The sequence below is a fragment of the Dermacentor silvarum genome, chromosome 1 (assembly GCF_013339745.2).
Source record: "Dermacentor silvarum isolate Dsil-2018 chromosome 1, BIME_Dsil_1.4, whole genome shotgun sequence".
NCBI lineage: Eukaryota > Metazoa > Arthropoda > Arachnida > Ixodida > Ixodidae > Dermacentor > Dermacentor silvarum.
The window spans coordinates 412,383,386-412,406,620 of record NC_051154.1 but is presented as its reverse complement, the minus strand read 5'-3'; the positions used below and the strand labels follow the sequence as shown (position 1 = coordinate 412,406,620).

General features: G+C 44.4%; 1 protein-coding gene across 1 annotated transcript in view; it reads left to right on the top strand.

Moving 5' to 3' along the window:
• Positions 1 to 23,235, top strand: part of LOC119447252 (cytochrome P450 4V2) — a 249,406-nt gene that overhangs the window by 151,616 nt on the left and 74,555 nt on the right. The window contains exons 6-7 of the mRNA XM_037711486.2: positions 2,245 to 2,371; positions 4,047 to 4,262. Of these exons, the coding sequence (XP_037567414.1) occupies positions 2,245 to 2,371; positions 4,047 to 4,262 (343 nt within the window). The remainder of the gene's footprint in view (positions 1 to 2,244; positions 2,372 to 4,046; positions 4,263 to 23,235) is intronic.

Sequence of the window (23,235 nt, the reverse complement as noted above, 5' to 3'; positions counted from 1 at the left end):
CTCGCCGACGACAACCCATCTCGACCCGCGGCGTCGCGTCGCCGTATCTGTTCCGTCGAGGCACGCTGGTGACGTGGCGTCGCGACGATGCCCTCTCGCCCACGCATCACCGGGCGCGGTATTGCGGCAGCAAGTGTTCCGATTCGCCCGCTCTGTTCCGTCGAGGCGAGCTCGTGACGTCGCGCCACAGCCACTGGCAATTTAGGCGCCGTTTCGCTGTGACAGACGCATACTTTTTCGCTCAATGGGCCATTTGATGCATCAATAATAGTGAGTAAATGAAAGATGGAGGCAATGTCCTCTGAGAAAAGTTGGCGACGTTTTATTCGCAATACCTAATGGCTTCAAGTGCAGCTGACAGCTGAATGGGAATGTAGCGATGGATGACAACGTCCTTTGAATCCATAAACAGGCAGACGGTAAACAATTGAACTATAGGCACGCTACCTTGCTTTCATTATTGTACAGAATATTCACCGCATTAATTTTCAATAAAATCAGGGCAACACTTCACTTCAAACAGCTTACAGAACAGGTTGGCTTTAGGAAGACATTTTTAACTTTGAATGACATCCGCCTTTTCAATCAGGTAATTGAAAAATATGCGCAGTATAACCAACCTCTGTATGCGGCCTTCATATATTATTAACAGGCGCTTGATTCAGCAGAGATACCATCAGTCATGGAGGCATTGCGTAGCCAATGAGTACAGAAAACTTACGTGAATACTTTAGCAAATGGAGGGATGAAATAAACTTTAATAAAGCGTAGAAGAGTCTGTTGCTGGGCCTGTTGGTACATACTTGTGGAAACGATTAAACCCAGCCTTCAGGACGCGAACACCAGAAGAGAAGTAGACGGACACAGCGTGTGTCCGTCTCCTTCTCTTCTGGTGTTCGCGTCCTGAAAGCTGTGTTGAATCGTTTCCACATTTATTAAAGCCCTGCAGATCGTGACTCATCATGAAGCAGGCCACTCCCACGTAGGAACCGACAGGCCAAGGCCCTCGGTCGCATCGCAGGACTGCTGGACAGCCCAGAGTTGGTCAGCCAGACGCGGGCTGCAGAGGGCCGCATCCCACCTAACACTGCCAGAGCATGTGTTCTAACGCGGCTATCGCGCCACACTCGCGGCAAGAAGCATCAGGATGAGTATCGGGGTAGATCCTTATGTAAAAGGAAGGTATTAGGATAAGTGCACGTCGGCACGAGTATTTCTTCCAAAGAAAAGCGAAAAAATCCTTATCAAGAAAGGGGTCAGGCAAGGAGACAATTTCTTACATTCTATTCACTGCACACCAGAAATATTGAAGCTGTTATACTGGGATTAAGGACTAGCTATTTGGATGAACGGGTAACGTCTCAGCAACTTGTGCTTTGTAGATGGCATTGTCGAGGAAGTGACTTGCTACAAATTATTGATCACCTTAGCTGAGAAAGTGTAAGAGTTGTTTTGAAGGTTGATATGCACAAGACAAAGGTAATGACCTGGAAAGAAAACGAGAATTCGTGACTGGCAGTCAGCCTCTAGAATCTACAAGAGTACGTATATCTTTGGCAATCCCTCACGTGCAACCCTGAATAAGAGAATAAAATTTACAGTAGAATAAAAATAGGTTGAAGCGCATATGGCAGGAATTGATGAATCACGACAGGCAGCTTACCTCTATCCTTGAAACACTAGCACATGAAGCACTAACATATGAAGTACAAACTTGGACATTATTAAAAAGGGAACCAGGCGGACTTAAGGACCACGTAGTCAGCGGTGTGGAATAGATAAATGTTGGGCCCAACGTTAGGAGACAGTAAGAGAGTGGTGTGGATTAGAGAGCAAACGAGGATGACCGATATTGTAAATGACATTGAGAGGAAAAAATGGCGTTGGGCCGGGTGTGGAATGCACCGCGTAGATGGTCCATAAGAGTTACGGAATGGGGGCCAAGAGAACAAATTCGCAGTTGGGGACGGCAAAGAATGTGGTGTGTTGTAATTGGGGGACACGTAGGCATAATACGCGTATGAGGTCAGATAACGCAAGACAGAGGTCACTGGAGATCGCCTTCGTCCTGCAGTGGACACAAAATAGGCGGCCGCAGACTTCTGAGACTCTTTTGCAACACGCATACAGGTGTAGGAAAATAAGCACCTTCCGTCACCTAATTCTGTAAGCTCAATACTGTGATTTAAGTGCTGTTTTCGAAAGCCTCTCGGATAATCATACGCAGCCTTTTCTTTGTTTCAGGGTAGCAGAAAAAGTTGTGAGCCGTTCACAGGCTCCCTGGTTTTTCTTTGATTCGTTGTATTATAAAACAGAAGAAGGAAGAGAATATCGCAAGCACGTATCAGAAATTCACGATTTCACCAAAAGGGTAAGCAAGAAACAACTGCGAAAAAATCGCAACGCGCTCAAGTGCAGTGCAAACGTGCTTCGAAGCTTAGACACACACAGCTCTTGTAATTGCTACCGTTGGTGCTGGCGCTTTTCGAGAAATTGAATTCTAAACAGATTTCTAAACTTTTAACACCCTGGGGCCGTATTTGTATTGATATGCGTCCTTTTGCATTCGTCTTATTATTGACTGTTGCGACTATCCCGGAATAACGGCTGCTGAGCGGTGTGCAAATAACTGAACGGTTCGTTGCATAACAGCACGTGATAACCACGGGCGCTCTGGGCCATGGCACGACAGTGAATTGCAAACAGCGGACATGTTTCCTCTACTTCTCCAACTTAAGAGCCACTGCTTTTGCCGAAGCGTTTCAGATACCGAAGCACTCCGCTCCGAGTCAAACCACACTGTGTGTATCTCGCGATGTACAGTGCCTGGCAAGTGAAACGCGATACACAGACAGTATGGCGGCCGGCGCTTGTTGAGCCACAGGTGATCGCTGGGTGATCCTTGAGAGGGCCGAAAGCAGTTGCGATGCATAAAAAAATTCTCACATTCATGTGAAACAAAAAGCATCATCTCAATGTCAGCGTCCACCGGTGGTGTAAAAAAGGGCCGGCCGCCATGTTGTCCGAGTAGCGCGTTTCAATCGCTGAGCACAGTACCTCGGCGTTACCGCGTGTGCTCTTTCTTTTTCTTTTCTTTTCTTTTATTTTTTTATGGAGTCGTGCAGCTCCATAACGGGGCGAGGGGCTCACAAGTGATGCGCGCGTGCGGCCAGTGATGCGATATTGATGAGCGGATGTGACCCGAAATGAGCGACCCATTTCTTCCAGCTGGGGTGGCACCTGTGGCATGAGCACATGGCGCTACTCTCGAATGCGTGCTTTTTGTTGCTCTTGAAACATTTGGGCGTCTTTTATATCGGTGAATGAAATTGGAAAAATCAACCGTGGCATGTAGAACAATTCTATTCCTTGAGCTGGATTATTAACGCCGACGATAATTTAACGATAAATTGTAACGAATAGTTTACAAATTAACAAACTTTAGCTGAATAACATTTAAACTAATTACATTACGCCTCCTGCTTTCACTTTTAGCGAACGAGTTCGCAAGTCATATCCATCTGCATGGAACGAATTCTCAGGATGACACCAATTTCAACAAATGCATATTCTCAAAGTCAGCGACAATATCTATCGATGATATAGTTAAGGAGGTTCTAGTTGTGGACACTCAATGCATAAAGAGGCGTTTTGTCAGGAAAGAAGCTGAAATCGTGCAACTGTCATGGCAAGTGTGACAGTGCTTACCTGAAAACTGGTGCTAGTTTCAAAATTCATTCTGAGTGTGCGTTTGCCTTGACAAATCGCGAGCTTGAATTTATAAATTGTACTACATGGGCTAAATAATTACTTATAAAGTTGATAGTGAGATTTTGTTAATTATTACCTTATGCATTTTTGTTTTCTGGGCAAGTAATGTCCGCCTCTTCGAGTAATCCAGCTGAATTAGTAGATTTGCGATATATGCTGCAGGCAATTTTTAAAGATTCTGTTAACGTTGACAAAACTCTAATAGCCGGCATAAGCATACCGTTGTTTTGTAAGCGCTGCTTCTGACAAAAGGACGCGCTATCTCTTATTGCCAGGTTATCGCCAAAAGAAGAGGAGAATTGTCGCAACAGATCACCGATGAAGCGAAGGCCCAGCCGCGTTCCCTGTTGACAGGCGACCGAGGCCCCGGCGGCCACTCGACGCGAACACGGTTGAACTTCATCGACATTCTACTCTGTTACAGCATACAGGTAGACTCGTCCTTGACAGATGAGGACATTCGAGAAGAAGTGGACACTTTCATGTTCGAGGTAAGGCAAACGTCAGAAATAAATGGCGCTGTATTGTTTCATCCCGGCGACACCTTCGGAACAGGCGCAAGGCTGTCAAACTTTAGAACCGGTCGTAACCAGTGGACGGCAGCATGATCCTAACGACGGGGTTCATTGCCCTATTTTACAACATGTCACAAATGTAAATAACCTAGTATCCCACCTAACTAGCAGGCTTCACACACGTTTAGGAATTTATCGAGGCTTTATTCGCTATTATTATTTCATTACCCCTTTGCTTCACTGCCTTAAATATTTAAATGAAATTTTTTGCGTAGTCATCTGGGTCTTTTAGTACGTTCTTAAGAGTGTCCCTCAGCCGCGTGGAAATTTCCGATGACAGGTTTTCTTGCGCTGGTGGAAGCATTCACTGCATTGCCGCATGGTACGCACTAGGGCCTCATGGGTTCAGTAAATAATCAACAGGTCACACTTGTTTCATTTACAACATATCTTGTTGAAACATATGGGTGACAATTCTATAAAATGTCGTAAATTCCGTGTGAAAGCCAGAATAGCTATTTACTTGGGTAAAGAATCCGGGACGTTGCTTTAGTAACAAAGCTTCGATAATGGAGCTAGAATACCTGTACATGGCTTCCGAAGTACAATCGATAGAGCGAGAAGACAACGCAAGCGATGACTAGCAACAGTGCCGTTATTGCAAAAGGACAATATACAGGGTGTCCCAACTATCATGCCACGTCGGTGGACAGAACCAAAGTAATGTTCTTTGCCGTCGCTTGGAGATACTCAGATTATTTTTGCATTCCGCCTAATTGCATATATAGACCTAATTCATCAACTTCTCTATGATTTCTGTCAATTTGAAGAGAGAAAGAGTGAAATTAAGAGGAAACAGGCCAACCTATAGAGGCAGTAAGGTTAAAAGCATACCAATTCAGGCCGGTGCTCGCAAAAAAAAAACAAAAAAACATGCAGGTTTAGAAAATGAAGATAAAAACAACATAGAGCTAATGAATGAAACCGTAACTAGGTTGATCTCAGACGCAGCAATTGAAGTGGGAGGAAGGGCACCAAGGCAACCAGTAGGTAAGCTCTCCCAAGAAACAAAGGACCTAATAAAGACACGACAACACATGAAAGTGTCCAACTCAAGAGATCAGATAGAATTCGCTGAACTGTCAAAACTGATCAACAAGAAGAAAGTAAGGGATATTCGAAATTATAACGTGGGGAAGATTGAGGAAGCCGTAAAATACGGAAGCAGCATTAAATCAGTAAGAAGAAAGCTTGGCATCGGACAAGGCAAGATGCATGCACTGAAAGATAAGCATGGTAATATCATCAGCAATTTCGATGACATAGTAAAAGCAGCCGAAAAATTCTGTACTGACCTGTACAGTGCCCAAAACAGCCAAGCTACTTTCATTCGAAATAGTGATGAACCGGATACAGAGGTTCCTTCTATGACTAGCCATGAAGTTAGAAGGACCTTGAAAGACATGACCAGAGGAAAAGCTGCTGGAGAAGATGGAATAACAGTAAATTTAATCAAATATGGAGGAGATGTCATGCTTGAAAAGCTTGCGGCCCTTTATACGCAATGCGTAACAACTTCAAGTGTACCAGAGAGCTGGAAGAACGTCAACATTATACTTATCCATAAGAAGGGAGACGTTAAAGAATTGAAGAATTATAAACCCATTAGCTTGCTTTCAGTATTGTATAAAATATTCACCAACATAATTTCCAATAGAATCAGGGCAACACTTGACTTCAGCCAACCAAGAGAACAGGCTGGCTTCAGGCAGGGATATTCTACGATGGATCATATTCATGTCATCAATCAGGTAATCGAGAAATCTGCGGAGTACAGTCAACCTCTCTATATGGCTTTCATAGATTATGAAAAGCTTATCTCGACAGTACACGAGATATCGAGCGTACTTGACCAGTCCGGTCAGACTGACATTCCTGTTTTTAGACTTATCGAAAGCCTTCGATAGAGTGCCTCATGGAAAATTATTGTATAAATTAGAGTGTATAGGGTTACCTTTGTACATTATTCAGTGGATTGCCTCGTACCTAGCCGATAGAAAGCAGTTTGTGGAAATTGATCATTGTCCGTCTGGAGCGCTGTCTGTTACCTCGGGCGTTCCACAAGGGAGTGTTTTAGGTCCGCTGTTGTTTCTCCTTTATGTTAATGATTTGGTGGATGTAGTGCCTCATGATGTATCCATAAGAATGTTTGCTGATGACTGTGCTGTTTTTAAGAAAATATCATCCACAAATGATCATTTCTTGTTGCAAAAAACTCTTTTGGCAATCGATGATTGGTGTATGCATTGGGGTATGGCATTGAATTCGGAGAAAACTGTAATTTTACGTGTCACAAAGAAAAAATGTCCCAGTTCTTTTTCTTAGGAACTCCATAACCAGCCTGTATTAGAAGTTTCCCAATGTAAGTACTTAGGCGTGACTCTAACTAATAAGCTTGCTTGGTCAGAGCATATATTGGACATTGTTTCATCAGCCCGGAGGAAGCTATGGTTCCTTAAAAGAAAACTTAAACATGCTCCAGTCGGTACCAAAATGTTAGCTTACAATACATGTATTCGGTCAAAACTAGAGTATGCTGCCGAAGTTTGGGATCCTCATTTTAAGAAAGATGTTATGCAACTCGAAAGAGTCCAAAGAAAGGCAATCAGATTTATTTTTGGGAGATATAGAAGGCAAGATTCGCCATCCTTATTGATGCAGAAGTACCATGTGCCGACTCTCGAGGCTCGCCGGAAAATTAGTCGTCTTCGTTTTCTTCAAAATTGTCTTGCAGGGAAAACTAAGTGAATACTTCCAAATTGTATAAAACATTTTACTACAAGGACAACTAGACATTGCCATGAATACTCCTTATCGCCAATTTTCGCTAGAACAGATGCACACAAGTACTCTTTTTTCCCACGAACGGTGTCTGAATGGAATTCTATGCCCCGAAAGGTTTTTGAATCCGCCGATTTTATGAATGAACTTGAGTCTCACATTGTAAGCTTCGATGGTTGAACATTGTTACTGTCTTCGTGTTCTCTTGATTTTTGTTGTTTATCTTCGTTACATTGTATTTATCCTTTGTAGCCCCTCCTGCTAGAACCAAATTACTGGCCTGCAGTATTGTGTAACTAAATAAATACAAGGCATTTGATTTAGCAGAGATAACAGCAGTCATAGAGGCATTGCGTAATCAAGGAGTACTTGAGGCATACCTGAATATCTTAGCAAATATCTACAAAGATTCCACAGCTACCTTGGTTCTCCACAAGAAAAGTAGAAAGTTACCTATCAAGAAAGGGGTCAGGCAGGGAGACGCAATCTCTCCAATGCTATTCACTGCATGCTTAGAAGAAGTATTCAAGCTCTTAGACTGGGAAGGCTTAGGGGTGAGGATCAACGGCGAATATCTCAGCAACCTTCGGTTTGCAGATGACATTGTCCTATTCAGCAACAATGGAGAGGAATTACAGCAAATGACTGAGGACCTTAATCGAGAAAGTGTAAGAATTGGGTTGAAGATGAATATGCACAAGACAAAGATAATGTTCGATAGCCTGGCATGGGAACAAGAATTCAGGATCGCCAGTCAAACACTAGAGACTACAAATGAGTACGTTTATATAGGTCAGTTACTCACAGGGGACCCTGATCATGAGAAATAAATTCACATAAGAATAAAATTGGGTTGCAGTGCATACAGCAGGCATTGCCAAATCCTGATTGGGATCTTACCACTGTCGATGAAAAGAAAAGTGTACAATCATTGCATTCTACCGGTGCTAACATATGGGGCAGAAACTTGGAGGTTAACAAAGAAGCTCGAGAAGCAGTTAAGGACCGCACAAAGGGCAATGGAACGAAAAATCTTAGGACTAACGTTAAAAGACAGGGAAAGAGCGGTGTGGATCAGACAACAAACGGGAATAGCCGATATTCTAGTTGACAATAAGCGGAAGAAATGGAGTTGGGCAGGCCATGTAATGCGTAGGATGGGTAACCGATGGACCATTAGGGTTACAGAATGGATACCAAGAGAAGGGAAGCGCAGTCGAGGACGGCAGAGAACCAGATGGGGTGATAAAGTACGAAATTTGCAGGCGCAAGTGGGAATACGCTAGCGCAAGACAGGGATAATGGGAGATCGCAGGGAGAGGCCTTCGTCCTGCAGTGGACATAAAATATAGGCTGCTGCTGCTGCTGCTGATGATGATGATGAATAAACTTCTAAAGTATTATAATTAGATGAAAAGTGTCAATACGAAAATTGCAGAGCAACATGAAAAACTCCCGATCAGCTTTCTGTTGCTCAATACGTGCTACTTAAAAGTGTTTTTCCGAGCATGAAATACACGTAAAATTTCCGCACGACTGGGCCTCTCGAGGCACTTTGCGTGTATTCGCGGGCTTTCATGCTCGGCGCGGACAACCTGTCTTGTGCATCCCGTTGCAAACGGAGCGAAGTACGGCGCGACCGCCTCGATGATCGGGAGATCGCGAGAAGGAGCGCGTGGGTGCCGCGTGGGCTCGATTCACAACAGCCGCCCCAGAGAGACCTCACGACGCGCCCTACTTTGGCGCCATCTTGTAACCATCGTCGCCGCAGTTCGCGTCTAGCACGGCACTACGCTTTTCTTCTCACTCTTTCGCCATGCACTCCTCCTCTGCCTCAGGCTTCCGCTGCACACTCCTCCTCGCTTTCCTCCTCGTGCATGACAGCCCAAAATCATTACACAACGTGGGAAAGCCAGCTGACAAAGACCAAGCTTTCACCGATCCTCTTAAAATCGGCCTCACTTTTAAACGCAAATGCATTGCTGGGAAGACATTTTTCCAGGGGCCATATAACCCATCTTATATCAAAATGTAAAGGCTCTAGGAGCCTTTTTATTATTTTAATAATTGTTAGCTGTTGCCCGAGGCGCGCACTAGTCGAAAACGCATTAGGAAGGATAAGTCCCAGTTTGACCTAAAGTAGCTTTAGTCTGACCTGCCGTAAAGCCCCTATAGCTTTGGGAAAGTACCGCCACCCTTTGAACAACGCCGCTTCTCTCTCTCCTGCATCTCCGTTTGGACGATGATAGCGTGCGCTTTCACTTTATATTTTTTCTTTTCCGCCTCAAAGCCATGTCGAAAGTCACTCTGCGCAGCCACCGCCGCGGGCGCGCGCAAGGAATAAAAGCTTCAGCAGGGGCTTCAAAGGGGCGCCACCGTCGACTTGCTTTCGCAAGCAAAAACTAAAGAAAAAGCAAGCGTTTTAGCAGAGGAGACGGCGGAGGAGAGAGTAGATGGTGGTACTTTTTCGATATAGGGACGTTAAGCTGCTGAGGAGGCGTGCTCCATCTGGAGGGCGTTTTTGCAAGCAACCTACCAGGGTGCGCCGCTTTTGAAAGGTAGAAAAGCTGGAAAAGGGCTTTGTGTTTGAGTTTCGTCGTAACATAAGCATGTTTTCTCGTACATTCAAATTACATTCCGACGCTATCATATCTGTAGGCTGTGATTAAGTTGTACTTTGCGATTTTTCAGACATATTTTACTTTGAGAAATTTAATTACTTCACTAACGCCTTTGCGCCACCTGGAGGGCCTGCTTGGTAAGGAGTGGTTCAGGATTATTAATTTTTGTGTTTATTTATTTACTTATTCATTTATTTATTTAATAATACTGTCAACACTCATAGAGTGTCATAACAGACAGTACAATACAATTACATACATCAAATATGCACAATGTCAATGTACGCAAAGTTGATTAAGGGCCCATTCACACTTGCGACTAGGCGAGGTCGCGTGACCGATTGCGACTGGCAACCAGAGCTACTCAAGACGAATGATGTTCACACTGACAAATGCGACCGACGAGTCGCTAAACCGAAATGTCTCGCGATATTCCGTTCACGTCTGCTTGAAATGTCATCGCCGCGTAAAATAAGCATCAGCGAATACGGACGTCCTGTTCCTTTGCATCTGATTGGATCAGCTGTTCTGCGACTGCGAACTTTCAGTCGCTCACTGCGACTGAAAGTTCGAGCAGTGAGCGACTGGCTCGAAACGGTCGCATTTTGAGAAAAGCGACCATTTGCGACTACTTGCGACTGTTGGCTTTGCGACTAACTTGGTCGTGCGACCTTGCCAAATCGCAAGTGTCAATGGGCCCTAACACTTGTCAATTCACAGTGAACTAAGATATTCACTTAAATGCTGTTCTGAACACTTCTGACATTTATCAAAATACGTGCACTGTACGTATTTATGTACAGTGTACGTACGTAGCCGCACATATCACTTGGCACTTCAAAACTAAATTGATAACTCCCGTAAGTACGCCTCAGCATCGTTTTCAAAGTCGGTGACATCTTTTAGGATAACAATAGCGTTTTGCTATAGGTTCCACATTTCTATCGCATCCGGGAAGAATGAGTATCGAAATGTGTCACTTTTAGTTCATTACAGTTTTATGACGTAGTCGTGGTTAGTTCGAGGGTTTGTTTTGCCTGGAGCGTGTAGATATCAATCTTAAGTTGATCCTGCGTTATTTGATAAAGTACCTTCAGCCTATATTTCTTTCTACGTACCTCAAGAAGAGTGAAGTAGCAACGCTGTAACATCAGCAGCGTTATCGACTCCTTCCTTCGGTACGTTGAACAAATAAAACGCGCCGCCAGTCTCTGTATCCTCTCCGACTTCCTCTTAAGCGTCACTTGATAGGGACTTCAGTGTCGTCCCAATGAAGGTGGTATATGCAATAAGTTTTACTTACACCATGCATGTTCCATGTTTTTTCCTAAAAAGTATAACTTTTGATAGGAAGCCATGCAGACGTTATCTGTATGTTTGTTCCATGTCAACTTTCGTATTATTGTTACCGCTAGATACTTGAACTAGCTGGTGCACATTCTCCAACAAGTGTCCTTCGATGCTGTACGATAAGGAATAGATAGTTTCCTTTTTACTGATGTGTGTATATGTAGATTTGGGATAATTTATTTCCATTTCCCATTTCCTACACCAATCATTTTCATTTTGCAAAGATTTCTTAATTTTAAGCTGGTCATCTAGTTTAGTAATTGTGGTGTAAATTAAGCCGTCGTCTGCAAAGAGCTTAACCTGAACACCCTCTTCTGCCACGCTACTGATGTCATTGATATAAAGGAGAAACAATAGGGGTATCAATACTGAGCCTTGGTGCACTCCTGAAAGTACAGGTAATGAATCTGATACATAACCATCCAATGTAACTACCTGCGTACGGCTTGTTAAGTATGCTTCAATCCATTTTATTACAAATTCATTTATTCCTGCATTACGTAATTTGAAGAATAATTGGATATGAGGTACTTTATCAAAAGCTTTCGCAAAATCACATCAACCTGTTGTCTTATATCAACTGCACCTGCAAAGTCATGAATTGTTTCTATTAACTGTGTAACCGTTGATAACCCGGCCCTGAAGCCATGTTGATAAGGATATAGTAAATTGTTCTGATCTCGAAACCTGAGTATGCGTTTTGCTATTATATTGTTACGCGCTATGCCGAGCATGGAAGAATGCGCCAAAAAGACGGTGAAGACGACGATCTGGGCACCGCTCGTGTTGTTCTGCCATCTTGCCAGCCGTATATATATATACTCTGTATATATTTGTACGATATATAGCTCTGTATATATCGTGTAAATATAATTTTCCTATCCCTTTTGCTACTCTCATCCCCGTCTGCATTTTTGGTGGAGGTGCGGGGTACCCACACGGTACAACGGAGCTCCGCAGCGGACGACGCTTGGCTTTATCCACGATGGCGGAAGAAGTGTCTGCGCCCACCGAGGCGGCTGCAACGACAACGGTCGTCCTGGCTCAGCTAAAGGACCCAGGCACATTCTGCGGGACTGACAACGTCGACATCGAGGACTGGCTACCCCTGTACGAGCGTGCAAGTAAGAATCATCACTGGGATGAGACGATCATGTTGGCAAACATATTATTTTATCTCAAGGGAACCGCGAAGGTGTGGTTTCAGAATAATGAAGAGGAAACTGGGAGCTGGGATGCATGCAAGGAAAAGATGTGTTCCCTGTTCGGCAAGTCCACAGGTAGAAAGGCAGCAGCAAAGAAGGAGCTGGCATCTCGTGCACAGACAGCGACAGAGTCATACCTGACTTATATACAGGACGTGCTTGCCCTTTGCCGCAAAGCCGACGACGGCATGACGGAGTCTGAGAAAGTAGGCCACGTGTTAAAGGGCATAGCAGATGATGCCTTCAACCCGCTAATCTGCAAAGACTGCGACACCATCGATGCCATCATACAAGAGTGCAAGCGCTTTGAGGCCGCCAAAAGTCGACGCATTGCCAATAATTTCGCTCGACTTCCGAACACGGCAGCAACGTGGTCCTGCGAAGACGTACCTGAGCCGTCGGCGCCGCTCACCGTGGAACACGTGAAAAAGATCATCCGAAGTGAACTTGACGCTGCGTCTCCTGCTTCTACGTGTGGCCGTACTTGTGATCATAGCTCCCAGATGGTGCCACTAGTCCAAGCTATCGTTCATCAGGAGCTCTCCAATGCTGGCCTGGTCTCTGTGTGCGCCGCAGCTCCTTCGCAGCCGATCGACCGCCGTCCCTAACTTTCGCACGCCCAAGGTGAAAGGCCGCCTTTCCGTAATCGCAACCCAGCCGAGTGGAGGACTGCTGATGACCGTCCCATTTGCTTTAACTGCCGTCGTATTGGACACGTGGCCGGCCATTGTAACAGCCGGTGGTATTGGTATCAGGCTCCCTATGGAAATAACCGTCGCCCCGACATGGATCACGGCCTATTTCAGCCCTACCACGAGCATCCCCAAACCACCGCTGAAGATGCTCCCCCCATGTCGTATCGTCGTTCGCCATCCCCACGTGGCCACCAGTCCCGTTCGCCGTTGTCGCGTCACCAATCATCTTGCTCGCCCCAATTTCGCCGCCCTACGTCACCGATTGAACGACTCCCTCGGGAAAACTAGACGATGCAGCTCCCAGAGGTGATGCTGCATCGACGACCCGCCTGCCAAATCCTCTGACCGCACTGCAGACCAGACTAAACCTGATAGACGTTAAACTGGATGACGCACATGTTGTCGCTCTAGTGGAAACTGGGGCTCAGATATCAGTGATGAATTCGGAGCTTCTTCGCCGCCTTAAGAAGGTCCTAACACCACCCACAGTACCGCTCATTCGTGTCGCCGATGGCGGAACGTTTCCCGTGCTAGGGATGTGCTCCGCCCGAATTAGTGTTGCTGACAGATCCACAAGCCTACTCCTTGCCGTGCTCGAGAAATGCTCCCATGACCTCATTCTCGGTATGGATTTTCTGTCTGCCCATTCTGCCCTTATTGACTGTGGAACCGGCTTGCTTCAGCTAGACCTGCCGTGCTACCATGACGCTCCTACTACACGCCAACCGCGCTTGCCCTCAGTGGATTACGTTAGGCTGCCTCCTCAAGCCGTTATGTATGTGAACTTGCGGTCTTGTTCGCCCATTCCCGATGGCGATTACATCTTCACCCCGATCGTTGACGTCGTATTCACAAAAAACGTCGCTCTTCCTCACACGCTTATTAGAGTTGCAGATAATCACACGTCGCTACCCATACTGAACTTTAGCTGGTGCACGCAACTCATCCCAAGCGGCATGACTCTAGGCCACATTGCTTCTATCGATGAGTGTGCCGTTTCTGCATTCGTCACCGACGCTTCTTTACCCTCTGCCCCTTCCTCTTTCTCACACATTCTAGTCGACGGTGATATTGACAAGATGATTGCGTCTGACCTCCTTCCTGCACAGACAGCCGATATGCGGCGCATATTGAAGTCCTACCGCGACATCTTTGACTTCAATGACCGTCCTTTGGGACAGACATCTGTGGTCACTCATAAGATCAAAACTGGGGACGCCAGCCCAATCAGACGACGTCCCTATCGGATCTTCGAATACTTAGCAAGTAACAGCAGTAATTGACACTGGACAGTAATTTGTTGCCTCTCCTCGGTTACCTCCTTTAAATACAGGTATCAGAAATGCGGTGCGCCATGCAGTCTTGCGACAGTGAGCGAGTTGTATAAGATTTTCGAAAGATGATAGATAATGTGACATCCATTCTGCGCATCGTTTGAGGAATACAGCAGGTATGCTATCGGGTCTGCTCGATTTTTTTTTCGTATCTAATTTGAGCAGTTGCTGAAATATCCCTTGCTGGGTGATTTCAAGTGTTTCCATTGGAACAGTAGGGGGAATATTTAAGGCTTACTCTATACTGACAATAGTTTGTGGGACGTTAAACACAGTTTGGAAAAAATTCATAACATTGTCTGCTATTTCATCATTTTTTCTTATAATGTCCCTTCCAACATGAATTTCGTCAACCGCTTCTTTCCTGTCGCTAAGATATCACCAAGCTTTTTGTGGCGAGGACCTAAGGATATCACTGAGGATTTTTTTCAAAGAATGTTTCTTTAGGTTTAGCCAAAGTACGCTTGTGTTCCGTTTTTAGATTGGCCAAGACCACTGGCGACGTGCTCCTTTTACACCATCTCTTATTTATTTATTTATTTATTTAAAAATACCCTCAGGGCCATATGACATTAAAGAGGGGAGTGGTTACAGAGTACTAAAGAAAGACGAATCAAACAAACCAGTGCAGTGAGTTCTGGTAATACAATAATTCTTCTGATTATACAATGTTAGCTAATGTTTCGCGAAAAAGTTTGTTATCGGTGATGGCTACGATACTTGAGGGAAGGTGGTTCCATTCCTGCGATGTACGGGGGATGAAAGACTCTAAAAAAGACTTCGTGTGACATGAATCAATTCCCACCTTACTGCGATGATCGACGCGGTTTGAAATGTATTGAAGCCGCATTATCAAGTCGTCGTGAAGCGTGGTGTGATGGAAAATTTTCTTCTTCTTTCTGGGGTTTTACGTGCCAAAACCAGTTCTGATTATGAGGCACGCCGTAGTGGAGGGCTCCGGATTAATTTTGACCACCTGGGGTTCTTTAACGTGCACTACAACGCAAGCACACGGGCGTTTTTGCATTTCGCCTCCATCGAAATGCGGCCGCCGCGGCCGGGATTCGATCCCGCGACCTCGTGCTCAGCAGCGCAACGCCTTAGCTGACTGAGCCACCCCGGCGGGTTGATGGAAAATTTTATGAAATAGCGAAAGTCGGGCGACTTTGCGGCGATTAGCTAACGAAATAAGTGCTAGGTTAGTTTTCATTGAGGTTATACTCGCGGTACGGTTATAGTTAGAATGAATGAAACGGGTAGAGTTATTTTGTACTAGTTCAAGTGAGGTAATGAGGTTAACGTGACTGGGATCCCATATTGCAGATGCATATTCAAGTTTCGGGCGTATTAGAGTCTTATAAAGCTGTAGTTTTAAAGTAGGTGGTGTTTTCGAAAAGTTGCGCCGTAAGTACCCAAGCATGCGATTAGCATTGTTAATGACGTACTCTATATGAATGGTCCAATTTAAGTTATTCGTAGTGTGCACACCGAGATATTTATATGACATGACGAAATCTAAGGTAACGTTGTTAAGATGATAGGTGCTAGGAGTAGAATTAGATCTGGATACGCGCATTATTTTACATTTCTTAATATTTAATTCCATCAACCACTTCCCGCACCAGTCAACTACATTATGCAGATTAATTTACCTTTTAATATGAATTATATCTCGGGTGTTCCAAAGACTTGTCTGCTTTGTTTTTTTAACCCGCGATGGAACATATTTGTCTACGCAATAATTATAACACATCTGAATTGTCATAATTCTTCTTCTGTTTTTAGACCAGAGGTACTCTTGAAAGTATCAAACTAAATCTACAAAAAATCAAGAATCGAAGTGTCATCAACCCTAGCATAGTCCTTAATTTTTACTGGCACATAGCTTTGCACTTGCCTAGTTGCTCGAATAGGCACATCAAGACAGATCATCATGTGATCCGATATACCATCCTCTACGTCCCATTGGAATCATTTAATTTATTTGATAGGAACACCAAGTCTAGTACTGACCTTGACGTCGGCGTAATTCTGGTAACTTCAAGCACTATTTGTTTCAAATTGTACGTAAACACAATGTATAGTATTTTTTCAGCGTTCACTGATTACACACCACTATACACAACATTTTTCCAGTTTATATCTGGTAGGTTAAAATCTGCAGTCATTCCCAACCTAGTGTTCCCATTTGCATGAGAATATGAAAGCTTGTTCAGGTTTTAGAGAAACTCAGGGGAGCTTGAGCGTGGCCGATATACAGCTCCGATAAGGAAAACAGTACTTTCACGAGTTATTTTACACCAGATAATTTCTGATACTTCACAATCGATCAACGAAGCATTCAGAGAACTTTTAACTTTTATACACACCCCACATCCACGTGAGTTTCTGTCTTTTCTAAAGATGTTGGGAGGAACAGTGCAATCATTCGGTACATTTTCATGCAACCATGCTTCGATTATAGTGGTTATCCGAGGATCATGCAAAAGCAATAAATACTCAAGATGCGTTGTCTTATTTACTATACTGCGCGCATTAAACCAGAGCAATCTTACCTACTTCTTGATGGCTCAAATGATCTGCATGAGCGATCAGATCCATTTGACTTAGTTAATACAACGCGCTCACTTTGCTTCACGTTTGCCCGAGTGCAAGTAGCGCTTGTCCCCGACGTCATCCCATGCGTATAGCCGATCGTTTATCCGGAGTTTATCGTGCACAAGGACTACTTTTGCGCCTGCGTCCCTGTCCAAGGCAGCACTTTCCCATAACTTCTTTCTTATCTGCACTGTTTCCTTGGCATAGTCATTGCTCATCCTGATTGAAGTTCCCTTTAGCTTTGCGCAGCTTTTGAGGACGGCATCATTTACCTTGTAGTCATCAAATACAAGATCACAGGTCTTGATCTATCAGGATTTACTTTGCCAATCCGGGGAATTCTTTCTACTGTATGCGAAGAACTTTATAAAAAAAATGTCATTTACAACGCGTTTTTTAACACTTGTGCAGACTCGTTCGCGTTTTCAGTAAGACCAAACACCAAAAGATTATTTCGTCTGCTTCTATTTTTCATAATCGATTAATTTTTCAGATTGTTTTCGTATGGTGGTGTCCAATTTGACTATTCTGTTCTTCATTTCGTCGAACATGGCTAGCACACTTTGCATCTTATCAGTTTTAGCATTGACTTCTGCAATTTTTTCCCGATATCATCTGTCTTGCGATGCAATGCACTTTGATTTCCTAGAATTTCCTGCAAGATTTCAGCAGTTCCTGGGCCTGGATTTTTCTCAACTTCCCCAGCCATCAGCAGCAACAGCAGTATTGACCAGAGATCCACCAAAATAGCACAACATCTACGAGGGCATGGCCGGACTAACAAGCATCTGTTATCATTACGATACCTAGAGCACTAACTATCCTGCAATAGCAGTAACGGCGTGTTAGGTATCATGCTTGTCAGCCAAGTGCCGTGCCCTCTGAAGCCGATGTTCTCGCGTTGTCCCCTTTGTAGAAACGGTGGCAGCAAGTCCGGAAAATACGCACTCCAAGCTTGCATTTCTGCAAAGTTGCGCATAGACGACCAAAAAGAGGAATCGGTCGTCCCTCTCCGACATTCCGACGAAAAGCCACGGCAGCATAAGTAATAGCAGTTACAGCGTTTTCTTATTTTTGGGGTTTTACGTGCGAAACCCAGTTCTGATTATGAGGCACGCCGTAGTGGAGGGCTCAGGATTAATTTCGACCACCTGGGGTTCTTGAACTTTCACTACAACGCAAGCACACGGTCGTTTTTGCTTTTCTCCTCCATCGAAATGCGGCCGCCGCGGCCGGGATTCAATCCCGCGATCTCGTGCTTAGCAGCGCATCGCATCAGCTGACTGAGCCACCGCGGCGGGTCATATAGTAACGGCGTTTTAGGCATCATGCTTGACCACCAAGTGCCATGGCCTCTTTTCTCAGCCGCGGACGCTGGCGCCGGCACCCACGCCGGATTGGGGCCTTTAACGAAATGGGCGGCTAATGTGCACAAGCATATGTAGCTCAGAATGGAAGAAGAGGGAGAAGGTTTGCATCCACGTACAGGGTAATTGGGAGTCTAAATAGGCAACCAGGAGTCATCACAAATGAAGTAAGAGAAACAGTAAATTGGATGCAAAGGCTGGAAACCAAATGGACCACGCAGATTTACAAGAATGGCGAAAAATAAATGAGAAATAGAGATATCTACGATAGCACAAAGTGAACTGCCTTGATATGTGAGGCCCGAGCTAGCCGCCGAAGGACAATAAAGATGGCGGTCCCACTCCGCCGGCACGCGCTCGGCATTTTAGTCATTGTTTGCGGACGCAGTGTGCTTCCTGCGCTCATTGGACGAATGTGAACTTTATTGCATTGTAAAGCTCACTTTCTACAATTTCCAATGACGCCTAGCGTTATTGCCTAGCCTGAAGCGTTACTTGACGGCAATCAAAACAATGTGAGCAGCAAAAAATGGCGTTTTTGCTGTACTACCCTCCGTTGTACTGCGTCTTCGGCAAAACTCTTCAATATAACAAAATGAAATTTTCTGTGCCTTTAAATGAAATTTCATACAAGATTTCTGTGAAGAGAAATTGCGTATGAAGTAATTAGAAATATATATAGGTGCCAATAAAAATGGGCAAAACAATAAAAGTTTATAAATGAATATCTTTTTTTGTGTTAAACTCAGGATAACAATATTTATTATTTTTCGAGGCTACAGCGTACTTATCACCTATGGGAAGCTGATTTGTGTTCTGATGAACAGTTCATGAGTTATTATTGCTTCAAATCGGCAATCTATGACTATACTTAGGAAGGAAGGAAAATAAGAGGTGAAAGAGGTTAACCAGGTGAAGTGTCCGGTTGGCTACTCTGCACAGGGGGATGGGGTAAGGGTAGAAAAGATTAGAAAACAAGAGAAGATTAAAAAGAAAAGGAAAAGGAACGCGTCAGTCCGCACATTCTATAGTTTTTCACTAAGTCATGTTTCTTTTAAAAAGCGTACTAGCGCTATTAAAGCAGTTCGTTCCGACGTCGGCTGGGTCCAGGCACCTAGAATTCTGACTTCCGTAAGGGGACGGCTGTCTGTCTTGTCGAGCGTGGTTCTGAGGACTTTGTGCACTAAAACGACAACAATCACACAGAAGAGGTGCTATCGTCTCTTGCACCCGCAAGTTTCACAATCTGGACTTGGGGCCATTCCGATAAGGTAGGAGTACGCGTTGGTAAAAGCTACTCCAACGCTTACGCGACAAATGAGAGTTACCTCCCGTCGTGGTAAGCCATGTGGAAGGCGGAGCTTCAGATTAGGATCCAGGGAACAGAGGCGCTGGTTTTTAAAGTCCGTTGAATTCCAATAGGCTAACGTAAACTCGCGAGCAAGCGCATGGAGCTTTCCTGCTGCGTCTGTTCTGGACATACGGATAGCGACGCAATCGGCACCGGTATGTGAAGATCGAGCGGCTGCGTCTGCTTGATGATGATGATGATGTATGGGGTTTAATGGCGCAAGGGCCAGATATGGCCAAAGAGCGCCAGGCACGTGGTGATGAGTTTTCAATGAGACGTTTATGCGATGCAAAAATTAGCTGTGAACGGTGGATCTAGCATGGCTGTAAAGGGCCTAAAATCAGTCGCTGCAACTTTCATAAAATATATCAGTATTAAAATAATGGCAATGAGTGCAGGTTTGCGCTATGACCATGAATGTTTTTTTATGAAGGAATGGTGTAAGACACGTTGATGACACTAGCACAAGTGCCTCAACAAAGCCCTTGAACCTAAGGGCTGGGAGGCAGGTGTTCTACAAAAGTGATGTCGCAGCAGTAGCCTCTAGTAATAGGGTATGCTACGAATATCTTGGTCGGATAAATGGCAATTTACCAATATAATGTAGAAATCTCAAAACTACTTTACTGTCAAAAACCGGTTCTATTCCGAGAAACATTGCAGGGTGAAGGGGAATGTGTTGTTTGTATGCAGGGGCAAAATACTTTTCCTCTGGTCTTCTAATTCCCGACACTCTAACAAGATGTGAAGGACCGACAGCGCCTCGCCACATCTATCACAGACAGGAGGTGCATCAGTGGTCAGCAAGTAGGAATGAGTGCCATATGTGTGCCCTATCCTAAGACGACAGAAAATAACCTCGATATGTCGTACTTTTCTCCACAAGAAAAGTAGAAAGATACCTATCACGGGTCAGGCAAGGAGACACAATCTCTCCAATGCTATTCACTGCATGCTTAGAAGAAGTATTCAAGCTCTTAGACTAGGAAGGCTTAGGAGTGAGGATCAACGGCGAATATCTCAGCAACCTTCGGTTTGCAGATGACATTGTCCTATTGAGCAACAATGGAGAGGAATTACAACAAATGATTGAGGACCTTCATCGAGAAAGTGCAAGAATTGGGTTGAAGATGATATGCAGAAGACAAGATATGTTCAATAGCCTGCAGGGGAACAAGAATCAGGATCGCCAGTCAGCCTCTAGAGTCGTAAAGGAATATGTTTATCTAGGTCACTCTCACAGGGGACCCGATCATGAGAAAGAAATTTACAGAAGAATAAAATTGGGTTGGATGCATACGGCAGACATTGCCAAATCCTGACTGGAGCTTACCACTGTCGTTTGAAAGAAAAGTGTACATCATTGCATTCTACCGGTGCTAACATATGGGGCAAACTTGGAGGTTAACACGAAGCTGGAGAACAGTTAAGGACCGCACAAAGAGCGATGGAACAAAAATCTTAGCGTAACGTTAAGAGACAGTAAGAGCGTTGTGGATCAGAGAACAAACGGGGGTAACGATATTCTATTGTGACATTAAGCGGAAGAAATGGAGCTGGGCAGGCCATGTAATGCGTAGGATGGATAACCGGTGGACCATTAGGGTTACAGAATGGATACCAAGAGAAGGGAAGCGCAGTCGAGGACGGCAGAAAGTCAGTTGGGATGATGAGGTTAGGAAATTCGCAGGCGCAAGTTGGAATACGCTAGCGCAAGACAGGGGTAATTGGAGATCGCAGGGAGAGGTCTTCGTCCTGCAGTGGACATAAATATAGGCTGATGATGATGATGATGATGATGTCGTACTTTCGTGATAGGTGGCCAATTTCCTAGGTTTGGCTTAATAACATGTAATTTATTATGGGTTTCAGCGTCCAATGTGTGTTGCCAATAGCTCCTAATTTTCTTCCGTAAGAAAGGTTTCAAGTCTGTGGCAGGGACTGCTACGGCAGAATTGCTCAGATTTTAGTGGATATAGCTACATGGTCGGCAAGCGTATACCCTCGATGTTTCTGTGTCCAGGAACCCAGCATATGCTGACATGCTGGTTAGACATATATGTTGTGCTTAAGGTTGAATAAAGATCATTGAGTATAGGATTCTTGCGTTTATAGAATGTCATTAGAGATTTTACAACACTTAAAGAGTGTAAATATAACGGCTTTTGGTAGCTTTTTTCTTAATATGCTGTACAGCTGACATTACTGCGTATGCCACTGCGGTGAAAATACTTGTTTCCGCGTGCAGGACATTCAACTCCGAAAACGATATGCCAACGGCTGCATAAGACACACCAGTATAAGACTTAGATGCGTCAGTGTAAAATTCTGGGCACGAATATTTTGCCTGAAGTTCGAGAAAATGCAAACGAATATGTGCTTCTGGAGCGTGTTTTGTAACATCTACAAACTATGTGTCACATTCTATGACCTGCCAGTGCCACGGCGGCAAGAGTTTCGCTGGAGGAATTAAATGATGATCGAGGAGTGGGATGCCCATTTCTTTGCTGAGCTCCCTTACACGCAACGAAAAGGGTTGTCTCACGGCAGGTCGGTACTGGAAAAGTACTGCACATGATGTATCATTTATGGTTGAATGTGAAGGATGTGAACAATTTGAATGCACTTTTAGAAAATATATAAAACTGCAGTAGGATCTCTGCAGATGCAGAGACCACTGATTAGACTCTACGTAGAGCCTTGGTATCGGACTTGTCCTAAAGGCACCGGTCGCGAGGCGAATTCCTAAATGATGAACTGGGTCCAGCATTTTCAAGGCACTTGGTGTAACCGACTGATAAACTATGGAGCCGTATTCTAAGCGTGTACATACAAGGCTCTTGTGCAAGGTCATAAGGCATTCTTGTCACTGCCCCAGCTTGTGTGTGACAGAACTTTTAGTAGGTTCATTGTTTTTAGGCATTTTCTTTTGATGTATTTTATGTGGGCAATGAACGTTAGCCTGGAGTCTAGTAGTACGCCCAAGAATTTGTGCTCGCTCTTCACCTGTAGACGTTGCCTATTAAGTTCTATGCTTGGTTGTGGAACCAAGCCTCTCTTCTTCGAGAATAGAACGCATGTACTCTTTGTATTATTTATTCTAAACCCATTTTCGTCCGCCCATTTAGAAATCTTGTTTAAACCGATCTGCACTTGCCGTTCGCAAATTGCAAGGTTACAGGACTTAAAACCTATCTGGACGTCGTCTACGTAGACTGAGTAAAACATTGTATGCGGTATTGCTGAGCGCAAAGAATTCATTTTCACAATGAATAGCAATCAGCTAAGCACCCCACCTTGAGGAACGCCGGTCTCCTGGATGAATGGCCTAGACAGAGCAGTGCCAACTCTCACACGGAATGTGCGTTTAGACATGGTAGCTCTCGATTTTTTTAGCATGTTTCCGCGGATACCCATCGAAGAAATATCCTGTAAGATTCCATATCGCCAGGTAGTGTCGTAGGCTTTTTCCAAGTCTAAAAATACTGACAAGAATTATTTGTGTATAAACGCATCTCTTATATTTGACGATATGCGGACAAGGTGATCTGTCGTTGACCTATCTTCCCTGAAACCGCACTGGTACG